At 41.4% G+C, this 26,820-nt stretch overlaps 1 protein-coding gene across 2 annotated transcripts in view; it reads right to left on the minus strand.

The window, feature by feature from the left end:
- Positions 1-712: 712 nt before the first annotated feature.
- Positions 713-26,820, minus strand: part of MMP16 (matrix metallopeptidase 16) — a 259,480-nt gene continuing 233,372 nt past the window's right edge. For both annotated transcript variants that reach the window (XM_056522300.1, XM_056522301.1), the window contains 4 exons: positions 24,452-24,590; positions 13,189-13,339; positions 7,109-7,224; positions 713-4,377 (listed from right to left, as the gene is read on the minus strand). In XM_056522300.1, coding sequence (XP_056378275.1) covers positions 4,043-4,377; positions 7,109-7,224; positions 13,189-13,339; positions 24,452-24,590 — 741 coding nt within the window. In that variant the 3' untranslated portion in view covers positions 713-4,042. The remainder of the gene's footprint in view (positions 4,378-7,108; positions 7,225-13,188; positions 13,340-24,451; positions 24,591-26,820) is intronic.

Here is a 26,820-nt window from a genome sequence, read left to right on the forward strand (position 1 = left end):
CTCATGCCGGGTTTCAAACACTGCTATTGTAATCTATAGTCACTTTTTATCAGAAGATTGTAATAAGGTTTTCACACACTTCAAATAAAAGCATTTTGGGTGTCAAAATTGTGCCTTTGGGACTCCTAATATAGGGACAATGTAAATATCTTCCTTACATTACTGTAATATCACCCATTTTCACACATGGCATATTTACTTTATTTTATAAACATTTATCTCTATCACGAAAATATTTCAAAATATTTTTTCATAAACTTTTTTTAGTAGGTAATAATCTGCGCTAATTAAGAGCTGCAATGTTTCACCTTTGTTCACCAACTGGCACTGATTTACATTTACAATTTGTTAACAGGTTGAAAGGGTTATCCAGGTTGTAAAAAAAAAAAAATTCAAACAAAATAAACTAACAAACCAAAAGTTTCTCACCGATCCTACGCTGATCCACTGTTCAGGCTTGGCAACCTGGTCTTCCTTTTGGAGAAAACAACTTGTGACCTCTACAACCAATGAGTGGTCTCAGTGGTCAAATGCTGTCCTTTTGGCATCACCGCTCAGTGATTGGAGCCATGATGCCAGGAGTACATCACGTGACCACTGAGGCTGCTGAGTGGCGGTAGAGGCCACATTTCAGCCACTCCAAAAGGAAGAGTATTGGGCTGACTGGAGCCTGAAAAGGTGACCAGCACAGGATCTGTTGGTTTGTTATCTAATCTAATTTGTTTTAGAACCTGTATGTTTCAACAATGCTTTGTTCCCACAAAAAGTCATACCTGAAACAATAACAAAAAATAAAGTTTGATATAAAATAACTGCATGAGACTCCTTTTTAATGTCAACTTTAAAGGGGTTATCTGGGAATAGAAAAACACAGGTAATTTATTTCCAGAACAGCTCATCTGTCTCCAGGTTGGGTGTGGTATTACAACTTGGCTCCATTCATCTCAATGGAACGGAGCTGCAGAACCAGACCCAACCTGAAGACAGACAGGGATCGGCTTTGGAAAGAAATGACCTTTGTTTTTCTATTGCTGGATAACCCATTTTAAATGCATGGGCATTTTATGTGGATATTTTCCTAACATTATCAATATTAATATTACTGGTATATCAATAGCATATCAATATCAACCTTGCAGCCACTTGGCTGCTACACTGCCCTTAGTCCGGAGCCTTGTTTGCTTAAAGAAAATAAGGAGCTGCAGCAGTGATAACAATAAGCTACCAATGGCCCTGATTTACTATTATGAACCTAACCTGCTTTTGTTGGATTGTGCGCCACATATGGCGAAACGTGCCACATTTTGGTGCATTGTGCCACAAATTGTGTCTGCGCCAGAATTTGTGACACGATATGCCAAAATAAAACCCATAAATGGGCGTGTCCAACATAAAAGGGGCGTGGTTGACCCAAAAAGGGGAATGTTTTCACAATCCAATCTATTTACTATTGAATTCACACAAAATCCTGTGAATAAATGGTTGGAAATTCTCACAAAAGTAGAACTTTCAGGACCTGTGACTCCCCAGAGTAAATAGAGTGGGATCATGCAAGTCTGAAACAACATTTCACACTAATAAAAACCCATCACTCTTAGTAAATCAGGGCCATTATGTCATAAATGTCAGTGATCTGTGGTTTAGAACATAACTTAAAGATCAAAGCATTAAAAGAATAAATTCTAGCAGAGTTTTAAACCAAAATAAAAAATAAGCTAACATTTTATTAACATACTGTTACACAAACGATGCAATTGATTATACATATTGTGGGACAGTAATGGGGTCTATCACAACCCCGAATTGGAAAAAATGTTTGTAATTTTTGTACTTGGCCTATATATATATATATATATATATATATATATATATATATATATATATATTGAAATATGAGTGAGGTGATTCTACAGTTGTTGGAATGATAAGGATGGGAAATTTATTGTGTAAGACAAAAAGACAAAACAAAAAAGAAAAGGATCAGCAAGGTTGCCATTAGCCTATGTTTATCTCCAGTAAGTAACATTGCAAGGATGAGGCAGCAATACAATGTGCTATATACTGTATGCCCACATAGACATTTGTGTGCAAATTATTCCACCTAGTCATATACATATTTTCTTTAAAAATTCAAGTACTCTTGAATAAAAAAAAATGCTATATTGAAATGCGAGTACATGTGCACACTTTGTGTGTTATAAATTTACTAGACAAACTTAATTTATAAACCATCATTCACTGACAACTTGCATTCGCCATACATCTTAAGTAAGGTTCTATTGTTTGACATACGCTAAAGGTCAGAGGGCACAAAGAGCGAGAACGGTGCTCCATTTTATACAGCAAGCTTTCTATAAAATGACAAAGTTTAAATCATGACAGTCAACAGGACACACGTTTGGATAAAGGCATACTGTTTCCATAGAACACTCAGTTTCCTACTTGCTGACTTTAGGATGAAGCCGGCTGATCGCACCCCAACTGCGTTCAATATACCGTTCATTAAGTGTTTATAGCATAGTGCTTGTAGATGTATAATACTGCAAAAGCAGTTGTAATCACTTCCATAGAGATATTGACTCTGCTCTAGGAATGCAAAATACAAAAATTTTAATAAAGAATGACCTATCGCTGGAGATGGATGTAACACGTTTCACAAGAAGAAAGTGCTTTGGTGCTACTCCTACTCTGCTGAAGCGCCACCACCTTTTTGCCCTGTAAGAACTACAGTAATCTATGCGACTAAAGGACACCTTTTTTTTAATGCTTAAAGTATTTAAATGCCCTCTAGTATTGATAGTAACTTCCAGATATAATCATATAAGGCAAGTTAGACTTCCAAGTAAAAAAATTTGTTCTGTAGTCTTATCTATCCTACCACTGGTTATTTCGAACCCTCCCTTTCCCTAGTCTTCCTTAGACCTCTGTGCTCTACAATAAAATGTAATTTAGAATCTGTTCTGTTCTTGAGTGGAAATTATTTTCTCAAAATACTGAGTTTTGTATTTTCCTCTTTACTCTTATTTACCACAATTCTTCTTCACATGCATATTGTTTCAATAACAAGCCAGCCTAGTCCATTAGAATCTGAGAATTGATACAATAGTGCCCAAAGGGTTACAGAGTCAAAATACTTTTCGCAATTTCCTTCACAACAGGACGGCCATGTTGCCACAGCTCATAGCAACGTACTTCTGAGACGTTCTGCTTCCCACCATGGTTCAAATGAGTGTTCCTGGCAGACCTAATAAGTGCCCTAGGCAGCTGATCAAATATCATGATGCGAAAATAATAAAATAAAAAAATAATAAAAGCAAAGACGATTTTTTTGTTCAGTATATTAATGACTAAAAATGTGTTCAAAACATTTTGGACAAAGCTCAGAAAAAGTTGTATAAAACACAAAATGAATGTATCATTAAGGCTGTTACTGTATTGCAGATAATTTGGCCCCTTGTTTGTTGGAAAAAAAAAAGTCTGTCCAAACAGTCTCAAGGTCCCAAGTCACGTTGTTCTCCCACACGTTTCGTTGTGGGCATCTAGCCATAGCAGACAGAGAATCAATCCTCTTTGGAAACAAAGCTGTTTTGGGTCTTCAAACTCGGTGGAAGGTTCATTTTGGGTGATTCTTCTGTTATTCGGATGCTCGCAAATTGCAGCGTAAAAATAAAATTTTCAGAGAGGATCTGCAGTATTCAAAACTAGAGGAATTCGAAAGCAAAAATTGACTATTTTAGGATTTATTCTACCTCCTCGTTGTTACTTCTGGACACAAAGTTTGCCTCCAGAGAGCAGAGGAAAAGGCCTAAAACTGAATGACAAAGAAATACAAAAACTGGAGGAACGGCAGAAACTGTATTTCATGGAAGCTCCCCAGATGATTGAATCCCCACTCAAGTGCAGGACACAAAACCTCTTGGATTGTAAAGATCAGCCATGTGACCCTGGCCCACAGATGCCTGTGTCTAGCTAGGGAATGGCATAATAGCTCTGATGTTAAATCTCAAGTAACCTCAACATTTCTAGAAGAAGAATCCCTACATCACACCCACTCTTGCATAGAGCGTTTACAGTACAGTATGTGGCGGGGTGTTCCTTTCCTTTTGAATTGAAAGACTGTGTAAACCAAGACAAGGAGGCACAGGGCCAGGATACAGGGGATTACTATAGCTATGGCTTTCACAGTGCTGGCTGTGTTGTCTAGCTTCATGACAATGTCTACGTCATCTTGAGTACTGGTTCGATCTTTGTCTCGGTCAACTGAAGTCTCACATCCCATATAATCTTTAAGAATTGACCGTGGGTATCCAGGTTCAACTTTCAGCCTCTGGTTGTGAAATTTCCAGTATTCTTTCCCCTTATAGAAGTAAGTGAAGCCTGAAAAGACATTAAAAGTTACACTTTAAAATGCTTTTTTGGGTTCCAGAAACACGGTATCACAGTGGTCTGGGAGTTCTATTGTTTGGGACATCTAGAGATTCAGTTTGGAGACCATCGCTGTAACATATTACACTTCATGATCATACCAATATGTGTCCACATTTCTGCTTTTCCAACATAAAACAAGCCATGTGCTGGAATCAAAAACCACAACAAGGTGATGCAACATACATAAATATTAACCCACACCCTCAAACAAATAACTGTTAATTGAGTTTGGACTCAAAGAGAGAAAGAGGTAAGCATCCTGTTGTATAGGTATGGTGGCTCCAATCTGAATGAGTTTGCTTTGATATGGCAGACTGCCTTGCACAAATGGAACAAATGTATAAAGGGTTAAAACTATTGCTTATGCTAATATATATATATATGAATTGTAGAGCAGCACTCCCAGGTCAGAGTAGAAGTAAATGGGTGCAAGCGGTCTCAGGGATCCCGGTCCTGGATCCAATAATTGTAGATACAATAGAAGGCAACTGCAGCACACCAACTTAAAGTGCAGGAAAGTGATTTATTCCAGAAAATACAGGCAACGTTTCTGTGGCCTCACACCACCATTTTCAAGCAAAATGGTGGTGTGAGGCCACTTGAAAATGGTGGTGTGAGGCCACAGAAACATTGCCTGTATTTTCTGGAATAAATCACTTTCCTGCACTTTTAATTGGTGTGCTGCAGTTGCCTTCTATTGTATATATATATATATATATATATATATATATATATATATATATATACTATCTGAAGATATGAAGGACTTTGAAACTCGTGATCTGGATGACATTAGAGGATCAACCCCGAACACTGCTTGGACTACATATTTGCACCCTTATTTATGCTAGTTATGCTGACCATACAAGGTGGAGGGTAGTGTTTATAAAAGGTAAATGGTCATCCCGTTCACCCACATCAAGCCCATTATACTTAGCTATAGTGAGGGTGAACAGGAGACCGATGAGGTGTCACTGACTCCTATACATACCTGCACTCCGGAGATCTGTCCCACTGAAGATTCACTTCTATCTTCTCTGAATTACGCACTGGAGGCGGGCCCTGTCAGCTTAATATGTATATTCAGACAATGAAAATCTCTGGACCGAAGGTACATATTTTAGTCAGTGACCCCTCAGCGGACTTCTGTTCATCCACACTATAACCCAGTGCATTGGTTTTTGTGTGGTTGAACAGGATTACCAGTTTCCTTTAACTCTATCTTGTCCCTTACCCATCCATCAATATCACTGTACACGAGGAAGTATTCCCCTTTTTTGTATACTATTCTGCCTTAAAAGGGTTATCCAGGAAAAAACTTTTTTTTATATTTCAACTGGCTCCAGAAAGTTAAACAGATTTGTAAATTACTTCTATTAAAAAATCTTAATCCTTTCAGTACTTTCAGTTTAGAAGAGGTTTGCTATGGGGATTTGCTTCTAAACTGGGCGGTTCCCGAGACACGTGTCATCAGAGAGCACTTAGTCAGAAAAGAACAACCTTAACTTCAGAAGCTCATAAGTACTGAAAGGATTAATACTTTTTAATAGAAGTAATATACAAATCTTTTTAACTTTCTGGAGCCAGTTGATATATAAAAAAAGTTTTTTTCCTGGATAACCCCTTTAAGGTTAGCTGCTTGACTGGCTGATGGTAATCAATGGTTTGAGCAGTGTCTGTGTACAAACAGTCTGTTCTAGAATTAGGACTGAACAACCATGTTGGTTGGAGGCACCAGTTAAAGTGTTACTATCTTTTTGACCGGTGGCAGGATACGGGTGAAACAAAAAGTGCTGTCCTGTTGCCTGAGACTAGCGCCGATACTCACATCATCAGACGGACTGACTGATGTTCCATCCCAGAAGTCCCACAGATTTGAATGGAGCTTCCAGGATGTAACATCAGGCAGTATCTGCACTAGTCTCGGGCAAAAGGATAGAGCTTTTAGGTTCACCAATATCCTGCCGTAAGCCGAAACGATAGTATCGCTTTAAAGTTCAACTTTTTGGTGAAGAGTTTTCAAATATTTTTTCCCATTACATGCCCCCTGTTTGTATTTTTTCTTTTAATTCATTTATATTTAAATTCAGTGGGGTAACTGAAGTTGCTGATGTATCCGTATGATTAACATACAGTTTAGCAAATGCAAATACATTTTTATACTATTCTCTAAAAAAGACGTATAAGGATCAATGAGGGTTTATTTCTTTAGTGTTAAGAAATGTTTCTGTTCCTCTTTGGAGCCATTTTCAAAATATGAAGGAGCTGAAATGTAGCACCATTTGTGGTGTGAGTTTAACTTCTTTCAAGCTTTACACTAATTATTTTGGCATTTACGATATTGGTGGTCTGGGTTTAGCTTTCTTTATGATTTTCACCCATTTTCTGCTGTCTACTTTGACTATGCGGGTCCACTGAAATGTTCTTGTGGGTCTGATGGCTTCACCGATTTCTTCTGTATACCAGAAAAGTATTTGTTATGTCACTTTTTTGTCTCTAGGAGATGTCTTGTTACAATTGTTCTCTAAGCGTTTGTACTCTTTCTTCCATCGAATTGTCAGGATTTAATTATATTATGAAGGTCTCTCGTAGAGGTGAACCCATTTGTATCAGTAATACAGTTCTGTTTATGTGATGCAAAATATATTTGCAGGGTATAAGGTCTAGTAATTATACATACCATTCTCTTTGTCCACAAAAGCTCCTTCAGGTGATTCTGGTATCCCTTTCCATATTGTTATTGATTTGGGGTATCCGGGGTCCATAACTCTCATTTCTTCATTATATCTCCAGTACCTTAAACAAAGTAAATCCATTTAGTTCAAATGCTTCTATAGAGGAGAAGATCAGCTAATTTAAACAATTGCCTCCTACAACCCTAAGTCTATGAAAACATATTCTAATAGATAAAGCTATTGGAAAAAAATGTTGATATGTTCAACACGTTTATTCACAAACAACTCAGTAACCAATTTTACAATATGTATTTCTTTTTACAGTGTTATTTCTTCTTATAGACTAGTGTACTCCGTTTTCTAATAGAATTTATTTTCTAGTTTGGTCTATTAAAGTCTATGAGTGGGTATGCTATAGTACGTATAGAATATTGTTTTGAAGTATTCGATGGATACCAGTGACATAGCCAAGTATCCTCACACCTTCAAAGCTTAGTTATCACATCAGCTTCATGATGTTGGATGTTATTGGCTTTCAATAGCCATAGCAGCAAGCATTCACAATACTTCAGTGGTGTTTCCACCTAGCACACCAAATAACCTAGTAGTCCATGAAGACAAGAAGATGTAAGTACCATATTTGAGAAAATGGGTAAAGAAGACATCCTTTAAGCATTTTAATGGAGTTAGCCATGAATATTATCTCTAAAACTGGAAGTAAGCTAAAATTCTGAACCAGATCCATCACTCCTACAAGCTAGGACACTGATGAGTTGAAGTGTTGAAGTGTTCTTTGAAGCCTCCTGTGATATCACACACTATTTTTGGAAGGCGCGTGATTGCTGAGTATGATAATTAGAACTAAAGAATCATTATCCTCACCATAATGACTCTTCAAAATGAATCAACAACTACATAGATAGCTACTTCATATGCCAATAAATGCTTATTACTTTAGACGGAAATTAAATCAAGGCATCTGGGTAATGCATGGAACAACTTGATTTAATCAAGAGATTTAATATTATCTTGCCCCATATGTCTTCCTTGGATGGCTGCATGAAATGCCATACCACACACGGATTATGTTGGTTTGGGAATTATCTGTAAATAGAGCATTAATGGTCTGTAAACTGTAGAAATATGCAGATAATGATTTACTATAGAAAATGGGTTTTAAGTGAATGTCTGAGTCATATTATAATGTTAATCGTGTTATCAACTTAATGGAACCATGTCTGTAATCACTGTGAAAATCATAGACCGTATATACAATAATTTCCAGCTTCTAAGTTATATATCTGGTTCACGTAAATAATTTTTGTCCTTCAATATATATATATATATATATATATATATATATATATATATATATATAATGTATTCTCATGAATTTTGATAAGCTTTGTACAGATATGTCTATTCAAGTATGATTGACATTACTGATCAGTGATGTGAAATTGGTCACCATTGGCACAATTCTCTCATGCAACATTCTCTGAAACTGAAAACAAATTGAGACTGAAAACCACATCTAGGAAATCATTGATCCTGATTTTACATCGGTTTCCAATTTTGGCTAACAAGGGAAGGTAAAAAAACATAACTGTAGGGTATGGGTCAAAAAGAACCTTAAATGGGTATCCCGCCCCAAGACATCTTATCCCCTATCAGTTTTGACCCTCACTGGTTACAGTGGACCATATGTTGTTCCCTTCTACCTTTTAGAGGTCTTTGCATCACATCAATACTTGGTGGTGCAGGTGGCACATGGTGCTTTTTGCACACCTTTCCATTTGTTTGATTTAAAAAAAATATTTGGGTACATATATTTTATCCTAAGAAAAGTTAAGTTTTAGCTAATGCATATCCTCAATACTTACTTGTGGTCTGATGGCGAGGAATGTCTGTAACTAGGGAGCTGCACATTAAATATGTTTTGCACTATCCATTTTTGTAAAGTGTTGGTGTAGCACCATGGTCAATCCTGGCTGGTCCATGCCTGATTCATGTTCACAACAGTCATTCTCTCCACATTTTTCGTGGACAGAGGAGTTCTCCTTGAGGTTACTATGGCCCCTGCCGCACTAAACACCCGCTCTGATGGCAAACTACTGGACTACTGGCCGAGCAGGACAGCTTTTCCAGGGCAAACTCTGCTAGTTGCGTTCACAAATCGAGTTTGGCTGCCCAAAAGTCCAGCAGATCTTCAAGGTGTGTCGGCATGGTGATGTCAAGGTATGCCACCACCTGCTGGTTCAGGTCCTGCTCCAGGTCTACCTGCTGGTGATGAGTTGCTTCACTATGCGGATGAAGAAAAAGCTACTCATCAGCGACTGTAGACTCAGGCTGCTGCTGATGGAGCTGGTACTGCTCCTGCCACCCAACCCCTCCCCAGCACCCATGGCAGTGGAAGGTGAGCGCAGAGGATGTCTCTGTAGTAGGTCAGTTTGACCTCCCTCTCAGTGGGTGTAAAAATGGCCCCCATTTTGTGCCAGTAGCGAGGGTCCAATAAGGTGGAGAGCCAGAAGTCATCCCGCTGCCGAATGGTGACATTTTGGCGGTCACTACACAAGCAAGTGAGCATGGATCATGCCATTTGTGCAAGTGACTCGGAGGGACTCCCTGCCTCCATCTCCACTGCATACTGCCACGGTGTGTCTGGGTCCTCTGTCTCACCTTCCTCATAACCTTCCAGCTCCTCTAGCTGTTCCTGCTTCTCCTCTCTTGTCAGATGACTAGAAAAACTGCTCATCTTGTGAAATCTAAGCTGTGCTCCACTGTGCCCCCCCTCCTCCTCCTCCAGTTCAGACCCCACAAGGCTCATGTGGCTGTGAGATGTAGGTGCCACGTCTCCATTGCCCTGACCAGCCATCGTTTCCAATATGTGTTGTAGGAAATGAAGCAGTGGAATGACGTAATTCATCCCGTAATCCTGGCAAGTGTCACGTATGAGCTGCCACTGGTTGACATTTACACAGGGGAGTTCCCCTATCCGCTTGGATCATCAAGAAATTGGTGATGGCTTTTCTCTGTTCATATAGTTGGTCCAACATATGGAGGGTGGAATTCCAATGTGTGGAAATGTCACAAATCAGACTATATTGAGGGATACTGTTCCGATGCTGAAGCTCAAGGAGGGTGTGCTTTGCTGTGTCCGAGTGGCTGAAGTGCATGCAAAGTTTCCTTCCCATTGTTAGGATGTCTTGCAGGTGGGGGGAACACTTCAGGAATTGCTTGTCAACCAGATTGAACATGTGTGCCAAGCGCATGTCTCAGGATTCCTTGTCGCAATGCAGACAAGATGTTCTTGTCGGTCACCATGGCTCCCATTTCCAGTTTTTGTGGAGTAAGCCATGATTCGATTTCTTGATGAATGACTTTTAGCAGTTCCTCCCCTGTGTGACTCCATTCGCCAAGGCAAACCATGTGAAGAACAGCGTGACACCGCTGTGCCCTGCACACATGGTATGCTGGAGGGGCACTGAGACTTGTCCGTGCAGTGGAGGCTGAGGACACGGTGGAGGATGAGGAGGCGGAGTCCAACACTATCACAGGACCAACGGCCTGAGAGCGTGGATGCGTAAGCGACATGCCCTGTCCAAGTTGCTGTTGACGGCTGTGCAGGAACCACATTTACCCAGTGGACCATAAAGGACATGTATTGTCCCTGACCGTAGTTACAGCTCCACACGTCGGCGCTGCCGTGCACTTTGGTACACACCGACAGGCTCAAGGACTGGCCCACCTTCTGTTCCACAAAATTGTGCAGGGCTGGTACTGCCTTCTTCGCAAAGAAATGACGGCTTGGGATTCTCCACCTCGGCTCTGCACAAGCCATCAGTTCTTTGAAAGGTGCAGAGTCCACCAATTGAAAGGGAGGGACTGCAGCACCAGCAACTTGGACAGGAGCACATTCAGCTTCTGCGCCATTGGATGAGTGGGCGCATACTGTTGTCTCTTGGACATGGCTTCGCTGATGGATTGCTGGCGAAATGACTGACTTGAAGTAGGAGGAGCAGGAGCATCTGGAGGGACAGGAGATGGGTATGACACACAGCTTTCTTCGGCTGAGGTGGTGTAGCCTTGGCTGGCTGAAACAGGGAGCAGCGTGCCCCTGGGTGATGCAGCAGGCTGGACCACCACATCAGAGCCACAGTTCTCCAAGGCTACTTCATGGTGACGCTGCATATGTTGACGCAGGGCCATGGTGCCAACATTGGGACCCTGGCCAAGCTTCACCTTCTGCCGACACATCTTGCATGTGGCCAGGTTAACATCCTCCGGATGCTTGATGAAAAACTGCCACATCGCTGAGTAGCTGATTTTCCCACCAACAGTCCGCACTGACTGACTGCAACTGCCGCCGACTCCAGGAACCCCTGTTCCACTACCTCCCGGGAAGGTAGGCTGCGGTGAAGCAGGTGGTCTCCCCCGGGCATGTTTGGCTCCTGAATTTCCACTTCTACCACCATGCTGACTGCCAACCATGCTACCGCCTTGCTGGCTCAGCTGCTGCCTCATGGGCAACCTGCAACCCTCTTCTCCTAATGATGATGAGGCCCCTTCTGCACCCGGCTCCCAAGTGCAATCGGCTTCATCATCATCAATTTGTGTCTGCACGTCACTGATGTCCTCCTCATGTTCCCCAACAGTGTATGCTTTAGTAGCCTGAACGCTCGCAACACCACCTCCCCCGCCACTCTCCTCATCACTACTTGCCCGCCTGGCGGAGGAAGCGGTGGTTGTCTCCTCAACTTCTTGGATGGGCAGTAGCTGCTGACTGTCCTCACTATGCCCACTCCCATAGATTTGCATTGTGGGGGTGGGGCGTGAAATCACACGGGGGCGGAGTCATGATGTCATGACACTCCGGCCCCGTAGTCATTACCCAGCAGACTCGGATGCTGCAGCACTGTGTGCAGCTCCCACAGGTGGGTGCTGCATGCGAGAATGCGGGGGTCCCCAGCGGTCAGACATCTTATCCCCTATCCTTTGGATATGGGATGAAATGTCTTAGGGCCAGAGTACTCCTTTAAGAGCTTGTCACAACTCAAACTTTACTACATACATAAGTGAAGTGGATCCAGCAGGAAGGAGAAGTAGAAGTCTTTCCTTTATATTTCCTATTCCTTTTGAATACTTTTCTTACTTTCGGCTCAAAAACTGCAGTGGCAGTTTTCCAAAAAACGCCAGAAAAAAAACCTGTGTGGAAACCTAGTCTTAAAAATATGTTTTTCTATCTTCCAACAGACTGAAATTTTACATTTTGAATGTAAAGGATTGAATATAAGGTAAATATTTAGAATTTCAGTGGGTTCTTCATCAGGCTCATGGCTTGCCAAGCCGGACTAATACCCCCATTGTGCGACCGAAGCCATTTCTTGTTGCTTATTTAGGTGCTGTGATTTCCTTTCATACCTTTTTCTTAAGAGGAACTAGGCATAATTCATTCACGCCATAATTTACTCTGCTCAGTTTTAAAAGGATTGGTAATATGAAAGAACATGGTCTATTTTGGAACATAATGAAAAATGTCCCTCGCGGGTGTAAAATAATCACATTGCAGAATAACATTAATGCTTTCCAAATACCAGAATACATTAACAGCGGCAAGAATTTGCTGAGCAACATCCTTAAATCTAGCAAAGGCTCACATTTTTTTAATTTCAAATACTTCTGCTCCAAACCAGAGGATCTTGCTCAATATTTTGCAGGAGAGAAATTATAGAATATTTTATTCTGACAGAGTTAATAGATTAAATGTTCAAATCCAAAAAAAAAAGTACAGAACTCTCCTGTGCCTGTCAAATTGCCTTCCTATGCGTTCCCCTAATTTAAATCACTTTCTATCAGCAGCTGTCCGCTACCATATATAAGCTCTACCGCTTCAGGCAAAATACATGACAAATTCTTTTTCCAGCATTAAAATCTCATCAGTAAAATGTAATGGCTGAAAATATTGAAGCCGACCATCTTTCAGATTTATCCTATGACATCAAAAACATACATATGCTCCAACCTTTTTGGCGTGGTTTGATTTGATTTTGTTGGTAAAATTACCTTTCTTTTCCTTTTTACGTACCTGTCGCCTTTGAAAAAATAAGTCTTCCCGACGTCTTCCCACCAAACAGCGGTGTCTATGCCATGGGGTGGAATACCGTGTCCTAAGTGGATCAAGTCGTAAGGATAACCTGGTTGTAATGTTGTATCTTTGAATACCCAGTATTTGTTACCTATTAAATGGAAACACAATGTAAAAAAAAAAAAAATAAATAAAGAAAGGGTTTAAAAAAAAAATAGAATCAAAACACTGGAGTTCATTGAGAATTTGATGGCCGATTACATTTTTGCAAATAAAGTTATAATCTTATGAGGGATAGCTACAAAGACAGAGTGAATTGCGATAGCCGTATACGGTTTTCAAAGTGAAAACCACATGCAACCATATGAAAAAACGTATTCATTGACATTCCAAACAAACAATATGCAATTAGATATATCTGGTTGTCATGGTGATGTCAGTTTTTTAGTTTCCCATTTAGGGAAACAAAAAACTGATACAGCAACCATATGCCATAAACATGATGTGAATGTAGCCTTACTACTGAGTTCAATGGAACTGAACTGTTAAAGGGGTACTCTGGTAAAAAACATTTTTTTTTTAAATCAACTGGTGCCAGAATGTTAAACATATTTGTAAATTACTTCTATTTAAAAATCTTAACCCTTCCAGTACTTATCAGCTGCTGTATGTTACAGAGGAAGTTCTTTTCTTTTTAAATTTCTTTTCTGTTTGACCACAGAGCTCTCTGCTGACAACTCTGTCTGTCTCAGGAACTGCAAAGAGCAGGAGGAATGTCACGTTTCGGCTTACGGGTTGTGGATCCGCTGTGTCAGCGAGGGATTGGCGTGGACCGTGCTAGTGGACCGGTTCTAAGAGGCTACTGGTTTTCACCAGAGCCCGCCGCAAAGCGGGATGGTCTTGCTGCGGCAGTAGCAACCAGGTCGTATCCACTAGCAACGGCTCAACCTCGCTGACTGCTGAGAAGGCGTGGGACAGAAGGACTAGGCAGAGGCAAGGTCAGACGTAGCAGAAGGTCGGGGGCAGGCGGCAAGGTTCGTAGTCAGGATGGATAGCAGAAGTTCAGGTACACAGGCTTTGGACACACTAAACGCTTTCACTGGCACAAGGCAACAAGATCCGGCAAGGGAGTGCAAGGGAGGAGATCAGATATAGCCAGGGAGCAGATGGAAGCCAATTAAGCTAATTGGGCCAGGCACCAATCATTGGTGCACTGGCCCTTTAAGTCTCAGAGAGCTGGCGCGCGCGCGCCCTAGAGAGCGGAGCCGCGCGCGCCAGCACAAGACAGCAGGGGACCGGGACGGGTAAGTTACCTGGGATGCGATTCGCGAGCGGGCGCGTCCCGCTGTGCGAATCGCATCCCCGACGGCCATGACAGTGCAGCGCTCCCGGTCAGTGGGACTGACCGGGGCGCTGCAGGGAGAAAGACGCCGTGAGCGTTCCGGGGAGGAGCGGGGACCCGGAGCGCTAGGCGTAACAGTACCCCCCCCCCTTAGGTCTCCCCTTTTTTTTGTCCGGTAACTGCCTCCCCTGGGATGAGGACACCGGGAAAGAATGGAGGGTTTCCTCAACGGCAGGCAGTGCAGCAGGAGTTGGAATGGGGAGGGAGGGCAGAGGGTGAAGCTTGGCACGGGGCAGGGTGACACAAGGACGGGAGCCATGAGGAGGCACAGAGGCTTGCCTGACGGGACTGGGAGGGGGGGAGAGGCACTTCCTAAGGCAGGCAGAGTCCCAGTTCTTGATCTCCCCGGTGGTCCAATCAAGGGTGGGAGAATGAAGCCGGAGCCACGGCAGACCGAGGAGGACCTCAGAGGTACAGTTGGGGAGAACGAAGAGCTCAATCCTTTCGTGGTGGGGTCCAATACACATCATGAGGGGTTCTGTGCGGTAACGCACGGTGCAATCCAGTCTGACTCCATTGACCGCGGAAATGTAGAGCGGCTTGACGAGACGGGTCACCGGGATGCGGAATTTATTAACAAACGACTCCAAAATAAAATTTCCAGAGGCACCGGAGTCCAAGCAGGCCACGGCTGAGAGGGAGGAGTTGGCTGAAGGAGAAATCCGCACGGGCACCGTGAGACGTGGAGAAGCAGACTTGGAACCAAGAGACGCCACACCCACGTGAGCTGGGTGCGTGCGTGCGTTTCCCAGACGTGGAGGACGGATAGGGCAATCCACCAAGAAATGCTCGGTACTGGCACAGTAAAGACAGAGATTTTCTTCCCTACGGCGATTCCTCTCTTCCTGGGTCAGGCGAGACCGATCCACTTGCATGGCCTCCTCGGCGGGAGGCCCAGGCGTAGACTGCAAAGGATGCTGTGGGAGAGGTGCCCAGAGATCTAAGTCTTTTTCCTGGCGGAGCTCTTGGTGTCGCTCAGAAAAACGCATGTCAGTGCGGGTAGCCAAATGGATGAGTTCTTGGAGGTTGGCAAGAATCTCTCGTGCGGCCAGCACATCCTTGATGCGACTGGATAGGCCTTTTTTAAAGGTCGCGCAGAGAGCCTCGTTATTCCATGATAACTCGGAAGCAAGAGTACGAAATTGGATGGCGTACTCGCCCACTGAAGAATTACCCTGGACCAGGTTCAACAGGGCAGTCTCGGCAGAAGAAGCTCGGGCAGGCTCCTCGAAGACACTCCGGACTTCAGCGAAGAAGGCCTTGACTGTGGCTGTGGCAGGATCATTGCGGTCCCAGAGCGGTGTGGCCCAAGACAAGGCCTTTCCTGAAAGAAGGCTTACTACAAACGCCACCTTAGACCGTTCTGTAGGAAACAAGTCCGACAACATCTCCATATGCAGGGAACACTGAGACAAAAATCCACGGCAGAGTTTAGAGTCCCCATCAAATTTGTCCGGCAGGGACAAGCGGAGGCTAGGAGCGGCCACTCGCTGCGGAGGAGGTGCAGGAGCTGGCGGAGGAGATGGTTGCTGCTGTAGCAGAGGCAGAAGTTGCTGTAACGTGGCGGTCAACTGCGACAGCTGCTGTCCTTGTTGGGCAATTTGCTGCGATTGCTGAGCGACCACCGTGGTAAGGTCAGCGAGACTTGGCAGCGGCACCTCAGCGGGATCCATGGCCGGATCTACTGTCACGTTTCGGCTTACGGGTTGTGGATCCGCTGTGTCAGCGAGGGATTGGCGTGGACCGTGCTAGTGGACCGGTTCTAAGAGGCTACTGGTTTTCACCAGAGCCCGCCACAAAGCGGGATGGTCTTGCTGCGGCAGTAGCAACCAGGTCGTATCCACTAGCAACGGCTCAACCTCGCTGACTGCTGAGAAGGCGTGGGACAGAAGGACTAGGCGGAGGCAAGGTCAGACGTAGCAGAAGGTCGGGGGCAGGCGGCAAGGTTCGTAGTCAGGATGGATAGCAGAAGTTCAGGTACACAGGCTTTGGACACACTAAACGCTTTCACTGGCACAAGGCAACAAGATCCGGCAAGGGAGTGCAAGGGAGGAGATCAGATATAGCCAGGGAGCAGATGGAAGCCAATTAAGCTAATTGGGCCAGGCACCAATCATTGGTGCACTGGCCCTTTAAGTCTCAGAGAGCTGGCGCGCGCGCGCCCTAGAGAGCGGAGCCGCGCGCGCCAGCACAAGACAGCAGGGGACCGGGACGGGTAAGTGACCTGGGATGCGATTCGCGAGCGGGCGCGTCCCGCTGTGCGAATCGCATCCCCGACGGCCATGACAGTGCAGCGCTCCCGGTCAGCGGGACTGACCGGGGCGCTGCAGGGAGAAAGACGCCGTGAGCGCTCCGGGGAGGAGCGGGGACCCGGAGCGCTAGGCGTAACAAGGAAAACCCCATAGCAAACCTATCCTGCTCTGGACAGTTCCTGACATGGACAGAGGTGTCAGCAGAGAGCACTGTGGTCAGACATAAAAACTATTTAACCCCTTAAGGACACAGGACGTAAATGTACGTCCTGGTGAGGTGGTACTTAACGCACCAGGACGTACATTTACGTCCTGTGCATAACCGCGGGCATCGGAGCGATGCCCGTGTCATGCGCGGCTGATCCCTGCTGCTGATCGCAGCCAGGGACCCGCCGGCAATGGCCGACGCCCGCAATCTCGCGGGCGTCCGCCATTAACCCCTCAGGTGCCGGGATCAATACAGATCCCGGCATCTGCGGCAGTTTGCAATTTAAATGAACGATCGGCTCCCGGCGTCTCCTGCTCTGGTCTGTGATCGAGCAGACCAGAGCAGGAGATGACCGATAATACTGATCTGTTCTATGTAGTATACATAGAACAGATCAGTATTAGCAATCATGGTATTGCTATGAATAGTCCCCTATGGGGACTATTCAAGTGTAAAAAACAAATGTAAAAAAATGTAAAAGTTAAAGTTAAAAAAAAGTGAAAAATCCCCTCCCCCAATAAAAAAGTAAAACGTCCGTTTTTTCCTATTTTACCCCCAAAAAGCGTAAAAAACATTTTTTATAGACATATTTGGTATCGCCGCGTGCGTAAATGTCCGAACTATTAAAATAAAATGTTAATGATCCCGTACGGTGAACGGCGTGAACGAAAAAAAAAAAGTCCAAAATTCCTACTTTTTTAATACATTTTATTAAAAAAAAAATATAAAAAATGTATTAAAAGTTTTTTATATGCAAATGTGGTATCAAAAAAAAGTACAGATCAAGGCGCAAAAAATGAGCCCCCATACCGCCACTTATACGGAAAAATAAAAAAGTTAGAGGTCATCAAAATAAAGGGATTATAAACGTACTAATTTGGTTAAAAAGTTTGTGATTTTTTTTAAGCGCAACAATAATATAAAAGTATATAATAATGGGTATCATTTTAATCGAATTGACCCTCAGAATAAAGAACACGTCATTTTTACCATAAATTGTACTGCGTGAAAACAAAACCTTCCAAAATTAGCAAAATTGCGTTTTTCGTTTTAATTTCCCCACAAAAATAGTGTTTTTTGGTTGCGCCATACATTTTATGATATAATGAGTGATATCATTACAAAGGACAACTGGTCGCGCAAAAAACAAGCCCTCATACTAGTCTGTGGATGAAAATATAAAAGAGTTATGATTTTTAGAAGGCGAGGAGGAAAAAATGAAAACGTAAAAATTAAATTGTCTGAGTCCTTAAGGCCAAAATGGGCTGAGTCCTTAAGGGGTTAAAAAGAACTTCCTATGAAGCAAACAGCAGCTGATAAGTAATGGAAGGTTTAAGATTTTTATATGAAAGTAATTTGCAAATCTGTTTAACTTTCTGGCACCAGTTAAAATTGTTTTTCACCAGAGTACCCCTTTAAAAATGTATCTGTTTTAATTTTACTGACCATTATTATATAGTCAACATACTACATGGGAACTAAGTCTGATGAGTAAATGGAAAACAAAATAAAATTTTGCAAATTGTGGGGTCGTTGGGGGGTTATTCCATTCACTTTGGAAAATTAAAGTGACATCTTATCTGTTGGTATGACAACTTGTATAGTTTTTGTTACATTTTGCTGTTAAAAAGTTATTAACTTTTTTTTAATTATTATTATTATTATTATTATTCAAATCACCATTTTCTGACCGCTATAACTTTTTTCTTGTCTACAGAGCTGTGCAGGGGCTCATTGTTTTGTGCACCATAATCTGTAGTTATTTTTACATAGATCAAACTTTTTGATCTTTTGTTATAAGATTTCTGTGGGATATGATGTGACATTTAAAAAATGCTATTCTGGCCTTTTTACATTAACAACATTTGCTGTGCAGTTTCGATACTTTATATTGTAATAGTTTGGACAGTTATGTCTGCAGTGATAGCAAATATGTGGTTTTTTTATGGAAAAGTTTTTTCTAGTTATTATTATGATGGGATCCAAATTTTTTTTTTTTAAACATGTTTTTCCCTTTTTTGTTTTACACATTTAAAGGGGTACTCCACTGTAAAACATTTTTTTAAATCAACTGGTGCCAGAAAGTTAAACAGATTTGTAAATTACTTCTATTTAAAAATATTTACTTTTCCAGTACTTATCAGCTGCTGTATGTTCCAGCGGAAGTTCTTTTCTTTATTTTTTTAATTTCCTTTTTGTATGACCACAGTGCTCTCTTCTGACACCTCTGTCCCTTTTAGGAACTGTCCAGAGTAGAAGCAAATCCCCATAGCAAACATTTCCTGCTCTGGACTGTTATTAAAATGGACAGAGGTGTCAGCAGAGAGCACTGTGGTCAGACAGAAAGGAAATTCAAATAGAAAAGAATTTCCTGTGGAGCATATATCAGTTGATAACTACTGGAAGGATTAAGATTTTTGATTAGAAGTAATTTACAAATCTGTTTAACTTTCTCTCACCAGTTGATTTAAAAAAAATCTTTTCCAGGTGAGTACCCCTTTAACCCCTTAACGACGCAGGACGTGTATTTACGTCCTGCGCCGGCTCCCGCGATATGAAGCGGGATCGCGCCGCGATCCCGCATCATATCGCGTGGGTCCCGGCACTAATCAACGGCCGGGACCCGCGGCTAATACCACACATCGCCGATCGCGGCGATGTGCGGTATTAACCCTTTAGAAGCGGCGGTCAAAGCTGACCGCCGCTTCTAAAGTGAAACTGAAAGTATCCCGGCTGCTCAGTCGGGCTGTTCGGGACCGCCGCGGTGAAATCGCGGCGTCCCGAACAGCTTATCGGACACCGGGAGGGCCCTTACCTGCCTCCTCGGTGTCCGATCGACGAATGACTGCTCCGTGCCTGAGATCCAGGCAGGAGCAGTCAAGCGTCGATAATGCTGATCACAGGCGTGTTAATACACGCCTGTGATCAGGATGAGAGATCAGTGTGTGCAGTGTTATAGGTCCCTATGGGACCTATAACACAGCAAAAAAAAAGTAAAAAAAAAAAAGTGTTAATAAAGGTCATTTAACCCCTTCCCTAATAAAAGTTTGAATCACCCCCCTTTTCCCAAAAGAAAAATAAAACAGTGTAAAAAAAAATAAAAATAAACATATGTGGTATCGCCGCGTGCGTAAATGTCCGAACTATAAAAATATATCATTAATTAAGCCGTACGGTCAATGGCGTACGCGCAAAAAAATTCCAAAGTCCAAAAAAGCGTATTTTGGTAACTTTTTATAACATTAAAAAATGAATAAAAAGTGATCAAAAAGTCAGACCAAAACAAAAATCTTATCAATAAAAACTTCAGATCACGGCGCAAAAAATGAGTCCTCATACCGCCCCGTACGTGGAAAAATAAAAAAGTTATAGGGGTCAGAAGATGACATTTTTAAACGTATAAATTTTCCTGCATGTAGTTATGATTTTTTCCAGAAGTGCGACAAAATCAAACCTATATAAGTAGGGTATCATTTTAACCGTATGGACCTACAGAATAATGATAAGGTGTAATTTTTACCGAAATATGTACTGCGTAGAAACGGAAGCCCCCAAAAGTTACAAAATGGCGTTTTTTTTCCGATTTTGTCGCACAATGATTTTTTTTTCCGTTTCACCGTGCATTTTTGGGTAAAATGACTAATGTCACTGCAAAGTAGAATTGGCGACGCAAAAAATAAGCCATAATCTGGATTTTTAGGTGGAAAATTGAAAGGGTTATGATTTTTTAAAGGTAAGGAGGAAAAAACGAAAGTGCAAAAACGGAAAAACCCTGAGTCCTTAAGGGGTTAAAGTCCCAATCCCCTTCATACACCCCTATAATGAAGATACATGCCATGGTTTGTAAGTATTTAACATAGTATAACTGATTTATCAAATGTATCGCTTGTTGCATGTTATTTTCCACAATAATTTAAAGTTTAAAACTTTTTATTCATATAAATTTATGTTTTATCAACCTAAGGCCCGAATAAGGCAGAAGAGCTCATGCTTCCCCATTATTCAAATCACTATCTATGGGACTTTGACAATTGCACTCAGTAAAGTCCTTTAAAGTTAATGGGCCCACCATGGTATACATTTGCATAGCTTTTTACCAGTATTCTTCCTGATGTATTTGGCATACCCCAAAAATGTCATGTGAATGAGTATCCACTGGCAGACAATAAGAAAACGTTTTCCTCTTGGTAACAACCACTTTATCCAAAATATTGTATTTTGTGTAAATATTTTCACCATCCATAACACACAATGCTTTTTTTTTTACTTGCCATACATTATCGTTGTGTAATTAGTTCTAGTAAACTCAACATCCCAAATGTCAGGCTGCTCCATGGCGCTATACATAAATATAAAACATGGTGACTTTCACCTCTTTCCTTAAACATAAGGGTTATATATGTATGTGTGTATATATATATATATATATATATATATATATATACATATGTATATAATTTTTTTTTCTTTAAACAAAGTTTTTAAACTATAACACCTTTGCATTTTCTGCTGAAACCAAAAATCTGCACGATGATATGTTATACAGTTCTATAATACTTTACCAAGAGAGTAGAAGGGGGAAATGGAATTCAGGCAATTGCCCTGATGGCTGAGTTGTTTTAAATTGCAGCTTTCATAGTGCTTTTCCTTTTTGCTACCGCGCTTAAAGAACAGACTTACACACTGCAGCCTTGAAATTTTCCAATTTAACTCAATTCAGTTAGCCAATACAGATATCACTATCAGTCCAATTTTCTCCTTAGATTAGAGGTCTATTGTATGACGGTGATGTTTTTGTGATACACATTTGCTTCTGGCATTGACTAGATGAAAGAAAGGAGTTATAGGCTGACTGTTTGGGAGGCAGAGAATGTCATCTGAATGTGCAGTGCCGGCCATTAGAACAGGCAGGAAAAACAGAGAAACTCTCGGAAATTGGAATTTTCCTAATTAGCGATAAGCAGCGAGCCAAAAGAGCAGATCTATAGAGCCGTAAATACAATACAATGGAATGAATCACAAAATAATTTGCTACTGGGTCTAAATATAAGGAAATCATTTTGGGCAATAAACCCAATTTGCTGAAACAATAATGAGCTGAAAACTTTATTAAAATTATCTTCTAAATAGTGAAAGGTCAGAACCTGGTTAATTCGGTAATGTCCCCCTGGGCCACTGCAAAGGCAGAGGGTCGGGGTTATTGTGCCTTAACATATTTTGTAGACTGTGAAATGGTTTATGAAGTTACACACATTTAGCTTGTACTAAAAATGGCTTTAATTTTTACCATTCAGTAAAAGTGTAGAAACCTTGAGAGGAAGGTGCAATTTAGCCCTAGTATAGTCTCTTTTCTAATGTAGGTTAGTCCATGTAGAGAGTAGTTAAGTGTGAGCTAGAATTTGTTTGTCTAAGGAGACCGAATGGAGAAGCCTGAGAGGAGATGTAGGATAAGGACTTCAGGCCTGACCTAGCAACCCAGCAGCTAACCTGTTTCATATAATGATGATCTGTTCCATACCCAGCAGCTGAGAATTGCACTTCTTAAGGCCGCTTGGAAACTTCTTAAAGATTGTGTGCCTCAAACCTCTCCTATCTGTTTGTCAAACCTCTCCAAAGCAAGGAAAGAGTTACACTAAGCACTGCTACTGCTGCTGCTAAGATAAGAGGGAAGTCTTGATTTACCATGCATATAAAGTACAAATACAATGAACACTTACAGATGCAGGTACACTGTCTCTCTCTCTGTTTTCAGTAAAAAGCATATAGTAAGCCCTGCCCCACTTCCTATAATCCTTCTTTCTGCGACTGTTACTAAATACAATAATTTTCGCTTACAGGCAGTGGACAGCAGTTTACAAGAAAATGAGACTTCTAGTGGTCAGGACTTTTGGGCTGTTTTTATGGGGTAATAAGCCATTGTTTGGCAAATTAAGTGATTTACTAAATTGTCAGGAATTACATTGGCTATCACATGGAGGGAATATGTTTAGAATGATAGTGACCATTTAGGCAAACCTTGCATCTGTGTTAGTCGGACATGATCAGGATAACTTTTCAGCCTCTAGATGTAAACAAGAATGTTCCAATTCACTGACAATGAGCTAAGATACTGAAAATTCTGAGGAATTACAACAAAAATTTAGTTAGAAAACTTGCAAACATTTTTTTTAAATAAAATGAATACACTTTATTTACATCAAGCTGGAAGCTTCTTTTAAAAAGCTTTGAGTACTAAGCATGCCTTATTTTGTTAATGGCACAAAGAACACTGCTCTGATTCTACAATGTGTGAGGGCTTATGCATGCCTGCCTGGAGTTTGCTACTGCAAATGTTGCCTACACTTGCCAAGTACAGCAATATGTAATTTGGAAAGCCGAGGCGAACAGGAAAATGTTATTTTTATTTCACAAGTGAGTGGATTTAATAAATAGAGCAATCTGCTTTACAAGTTTGATTCTGCTTGGCTACAGCTAAGGTGACAGAAACCTCATTTTTCCTATTCGGAATCCAAGGATGTTATCTGATCTATAATAATATTAGGACAACTTATTTATTTAGATTGGTGCTCTCCAAACATCTCAGGCTTGAGATCCACCAATGAAAGTTCAAGTACGTTTAGTAATAATGAAAATAATGTGTAGATTCCAATGGTGATCTACTGTGAATAGGATAAATGTTACATTACCAATTTATAAGAACAAAACTGACAATGTCAATACAAAATAAAAATGTTAACAATGACAGTATGCCTATTTTGTTTTATCTTATGTGATCCTGACCTATGTTCCTGATAAATGTTTTTTTGACTACTAATGCTGGTACCAAATTGCTCACATATTGAGGCATCATTAACAGAAATAATGTACCTTGATGACATCTGGTCACCATTTGTCTTTAGAAAGCAATGGTATCTCCAGATGCCATTAACTGGGGGTCAGATGCAAGATGCAAATCTACCTATGCTCGTAAAGCAACCGATTGGGGAACTATGCTCTAGAGCAACATTAGAAAAGTGTAAAAAAAGAGGGTCGGAGTTTCTCCATTAAGGGGGTTGAATAGACCAACTGATGTGGGCCCAAAGACTGTGATGATCATCTCTAGAAAAAAGTGGAAGTGGTGCTAAAAAGCGCTGTGTCCCTTTAGATCCTGTCAGCCCAGCATTATCCATTAGCAAGAGAAACTGAGCACAGTTAAATATAGAGGTATATAATTTAGGGCAGGATTTCTAAGTAAAAAAGCTGAGAAAATCTATCAGGACTCTTAGGAGACTCCTTCAAGAGTCCTGGTTACCTAATATACGCTAAAGTAGGGAAACAAAAATCAAATGTCAGGTTAACTTTAATCTACACTTCTTGTGTCTGTACATCCACTAAGATGGTGAAAAATTAAATCTGTCTCACCTTTAAAGAAGACAAAGTTGCCCTCACTATTTTCATATACAGCATCAATACTCGGTGGTAGACCCCTCCAGAAGACACTTATCTGCATAGGATATCCATCCATTACTTTATTTTTTCTAACTCTCCAGAACCATTGATCCTGTAAGATAGAATTATATCAAGTCAGAAACTAAAAAATTATTTATACTGATACCATATCCATACTTATTCTTAAAACAATCAATATATGGACACTGATGTGCATGGTGAATGCCCCAATGACATTAATGTATTCTGGCCCATTTTTACAATGTTTCTTATGCTTAGGCTTGTGGAAGGAAAACCTATATTTTTTTGCACAATCAGCTCTATCCTCACAGAGCCTGATTCCGCTGTGCAGCACTTTCTGGTGTTGGGGGTTGCATGAGTATTTATCTAGTCAGCAAATCAGGAGGCTGAGGAGGGACACTGCTCTAGATGGTGGACTAGGCTTTGTGAGAATAGTGGTTGGTGGGTTAGTAAGGAAGAAAGGTATAGGTTTCCTTTCTATTATCCACCAGTCTGAGCCTACCAACTTCTACTAGATATACTAGAATACCCTTTTAAACTTAGTTAAGGTTTGAACAATTAAATACACTCCTTAACATTGAAACTGCAACACTAAGAAGGGAAAATCACAGGATCAATGGTTTATGACATGCAATTGCTAAAAAAAATGTAAAGGAAATATTTAAAACATCTTGATTTATTCAGTATTGAGTATGAACTTGTGCGCAGAAATACAAACACGCCTTTACATGCTATCAATGAAGTTATTAATGGTTGTCTAAGGAATGGTCTGCCACACTGAATGCACTTGGGCACACAAATCATCAAGATCCTCTGCTGTCAGCTACCTTTTACAATTGCTGATCAATAACGTCCCAGATCTGCTTGATGGGAGACAAGTCCAGAGACCCTGCCCATCTTGATAACACATTTAAGCCACACAGGCAACTCACCGTAACATGAGAAACATGAAGCCTGCCACTGTTGTGTTGAAAAATGGCTCCTGGGACATTCTATAGAAATGGCCGTACCACTGGTTCCAGAACCAAATCAATGTGACGCCAAGCTGTTAGTTTACCTGGACTCCATTCCAGTCTCTATTGCTGTTTTGCTCTTCATGATGAAAGCCTTTCAGAGAGGTGGTTTGAGGTCAATGGAACACCTGTAACTAGATGTCTGGCTCCAAGCCCATTGTCATACAAGCACCTTCCGATGGTTTGTGTAGACACCCTCTTAGTTTGTGACAAATGGCAATAAGTGGCATGTGGTTGAACAAGAGGCATCACACAATCATACTTTACTGACATGAGCCATTTACTGAGGCTTCATGTGGCAGAAAAAGATTCTTTTGATTTGGCTTTTATATAATTAATTCCTCTCCTATGTGCCACAGATTGGAACTAGGTACCATTCCCAGTGCATAGTAAATCTAATGAGTTTCTAAAGAAATATAATTTAGCAATGGCATGCCATGAGGATCCCCTACTTAGGATGCATTCACACCCCGTTTTCTTCATACGGTCACCGAATCCGGCTGGTAAAATGTCAAAACTGGGTGCTCCTGTATCCCAGCCCGCATCTCATCCAGATAGTGACTCTGGTCGGCTCATTTTTGCCCCATATCTGGTTTTGTGGCCGGACTGAAAACTGTGGTATGCTACAGTGTTCAGTCCGGCCACAAAATTGGATACGGGACAAAAATGAGCCAACCGGAGTCACTATCTGACTCCCGTCGGCTCAATCATATGAATAAGATGCGGGATGTGTCCAACTCAGATACGGGAGCGCCCGGTTTTGACATCTTCCAGCCGGATCCAGTGACCGTATGAAGAAAACGTGGTGTGAATGCACCCTAAGCCATATCTAATGCTTGACATCAAGCTTTAGTTAATGGAATTTGCACTGCATAATAATATTTTCATGGAAAATATTACGTCAAGTCTAATGCTAGTGTAAACATATCGGCATGATATACTGATTTTACAGCATCTTAATTATAATTTATATACCGGAAGAAAAGAGCAGAAGGTTACTTTTCCTCTTTTATAAATAACGGGAATGAAAAAGTTAAGAATTTAACAATGAAAGGAAGTGTAGTGTGGAAGGGAGAGACAAACATACCTAATGACATCCTTCGTTCGGTTACAGGGTATATGTTTAACAGGTTGCACTTTCTCTGCTGATCTAAAGGAACATAGTGCTGAGTTGTACATACAATTTACATTGTAGAATAATAGGGTCTGATAAATGTATATGTTTAACAGGTTGTACTTTCTCTGCTGATCTAAAGGAACATAGTGCCGAGTTGTACATACAATTTACATTGTAGAATAATAGGGTCT

This window comes from Hyla sarda, chromosome 5 (assembly GCF_029499605.1).
Source record: "Hyla sarda isolate aHylSar1 chromosome 5, aHylSar1.hap1, whole genome shotgun sequence".
Lineage (NCBI taxonomy): Eukaryota > Metazoa > Chordata > Amphibia > Anura > Hylidae > Hyla > Hyla sarda.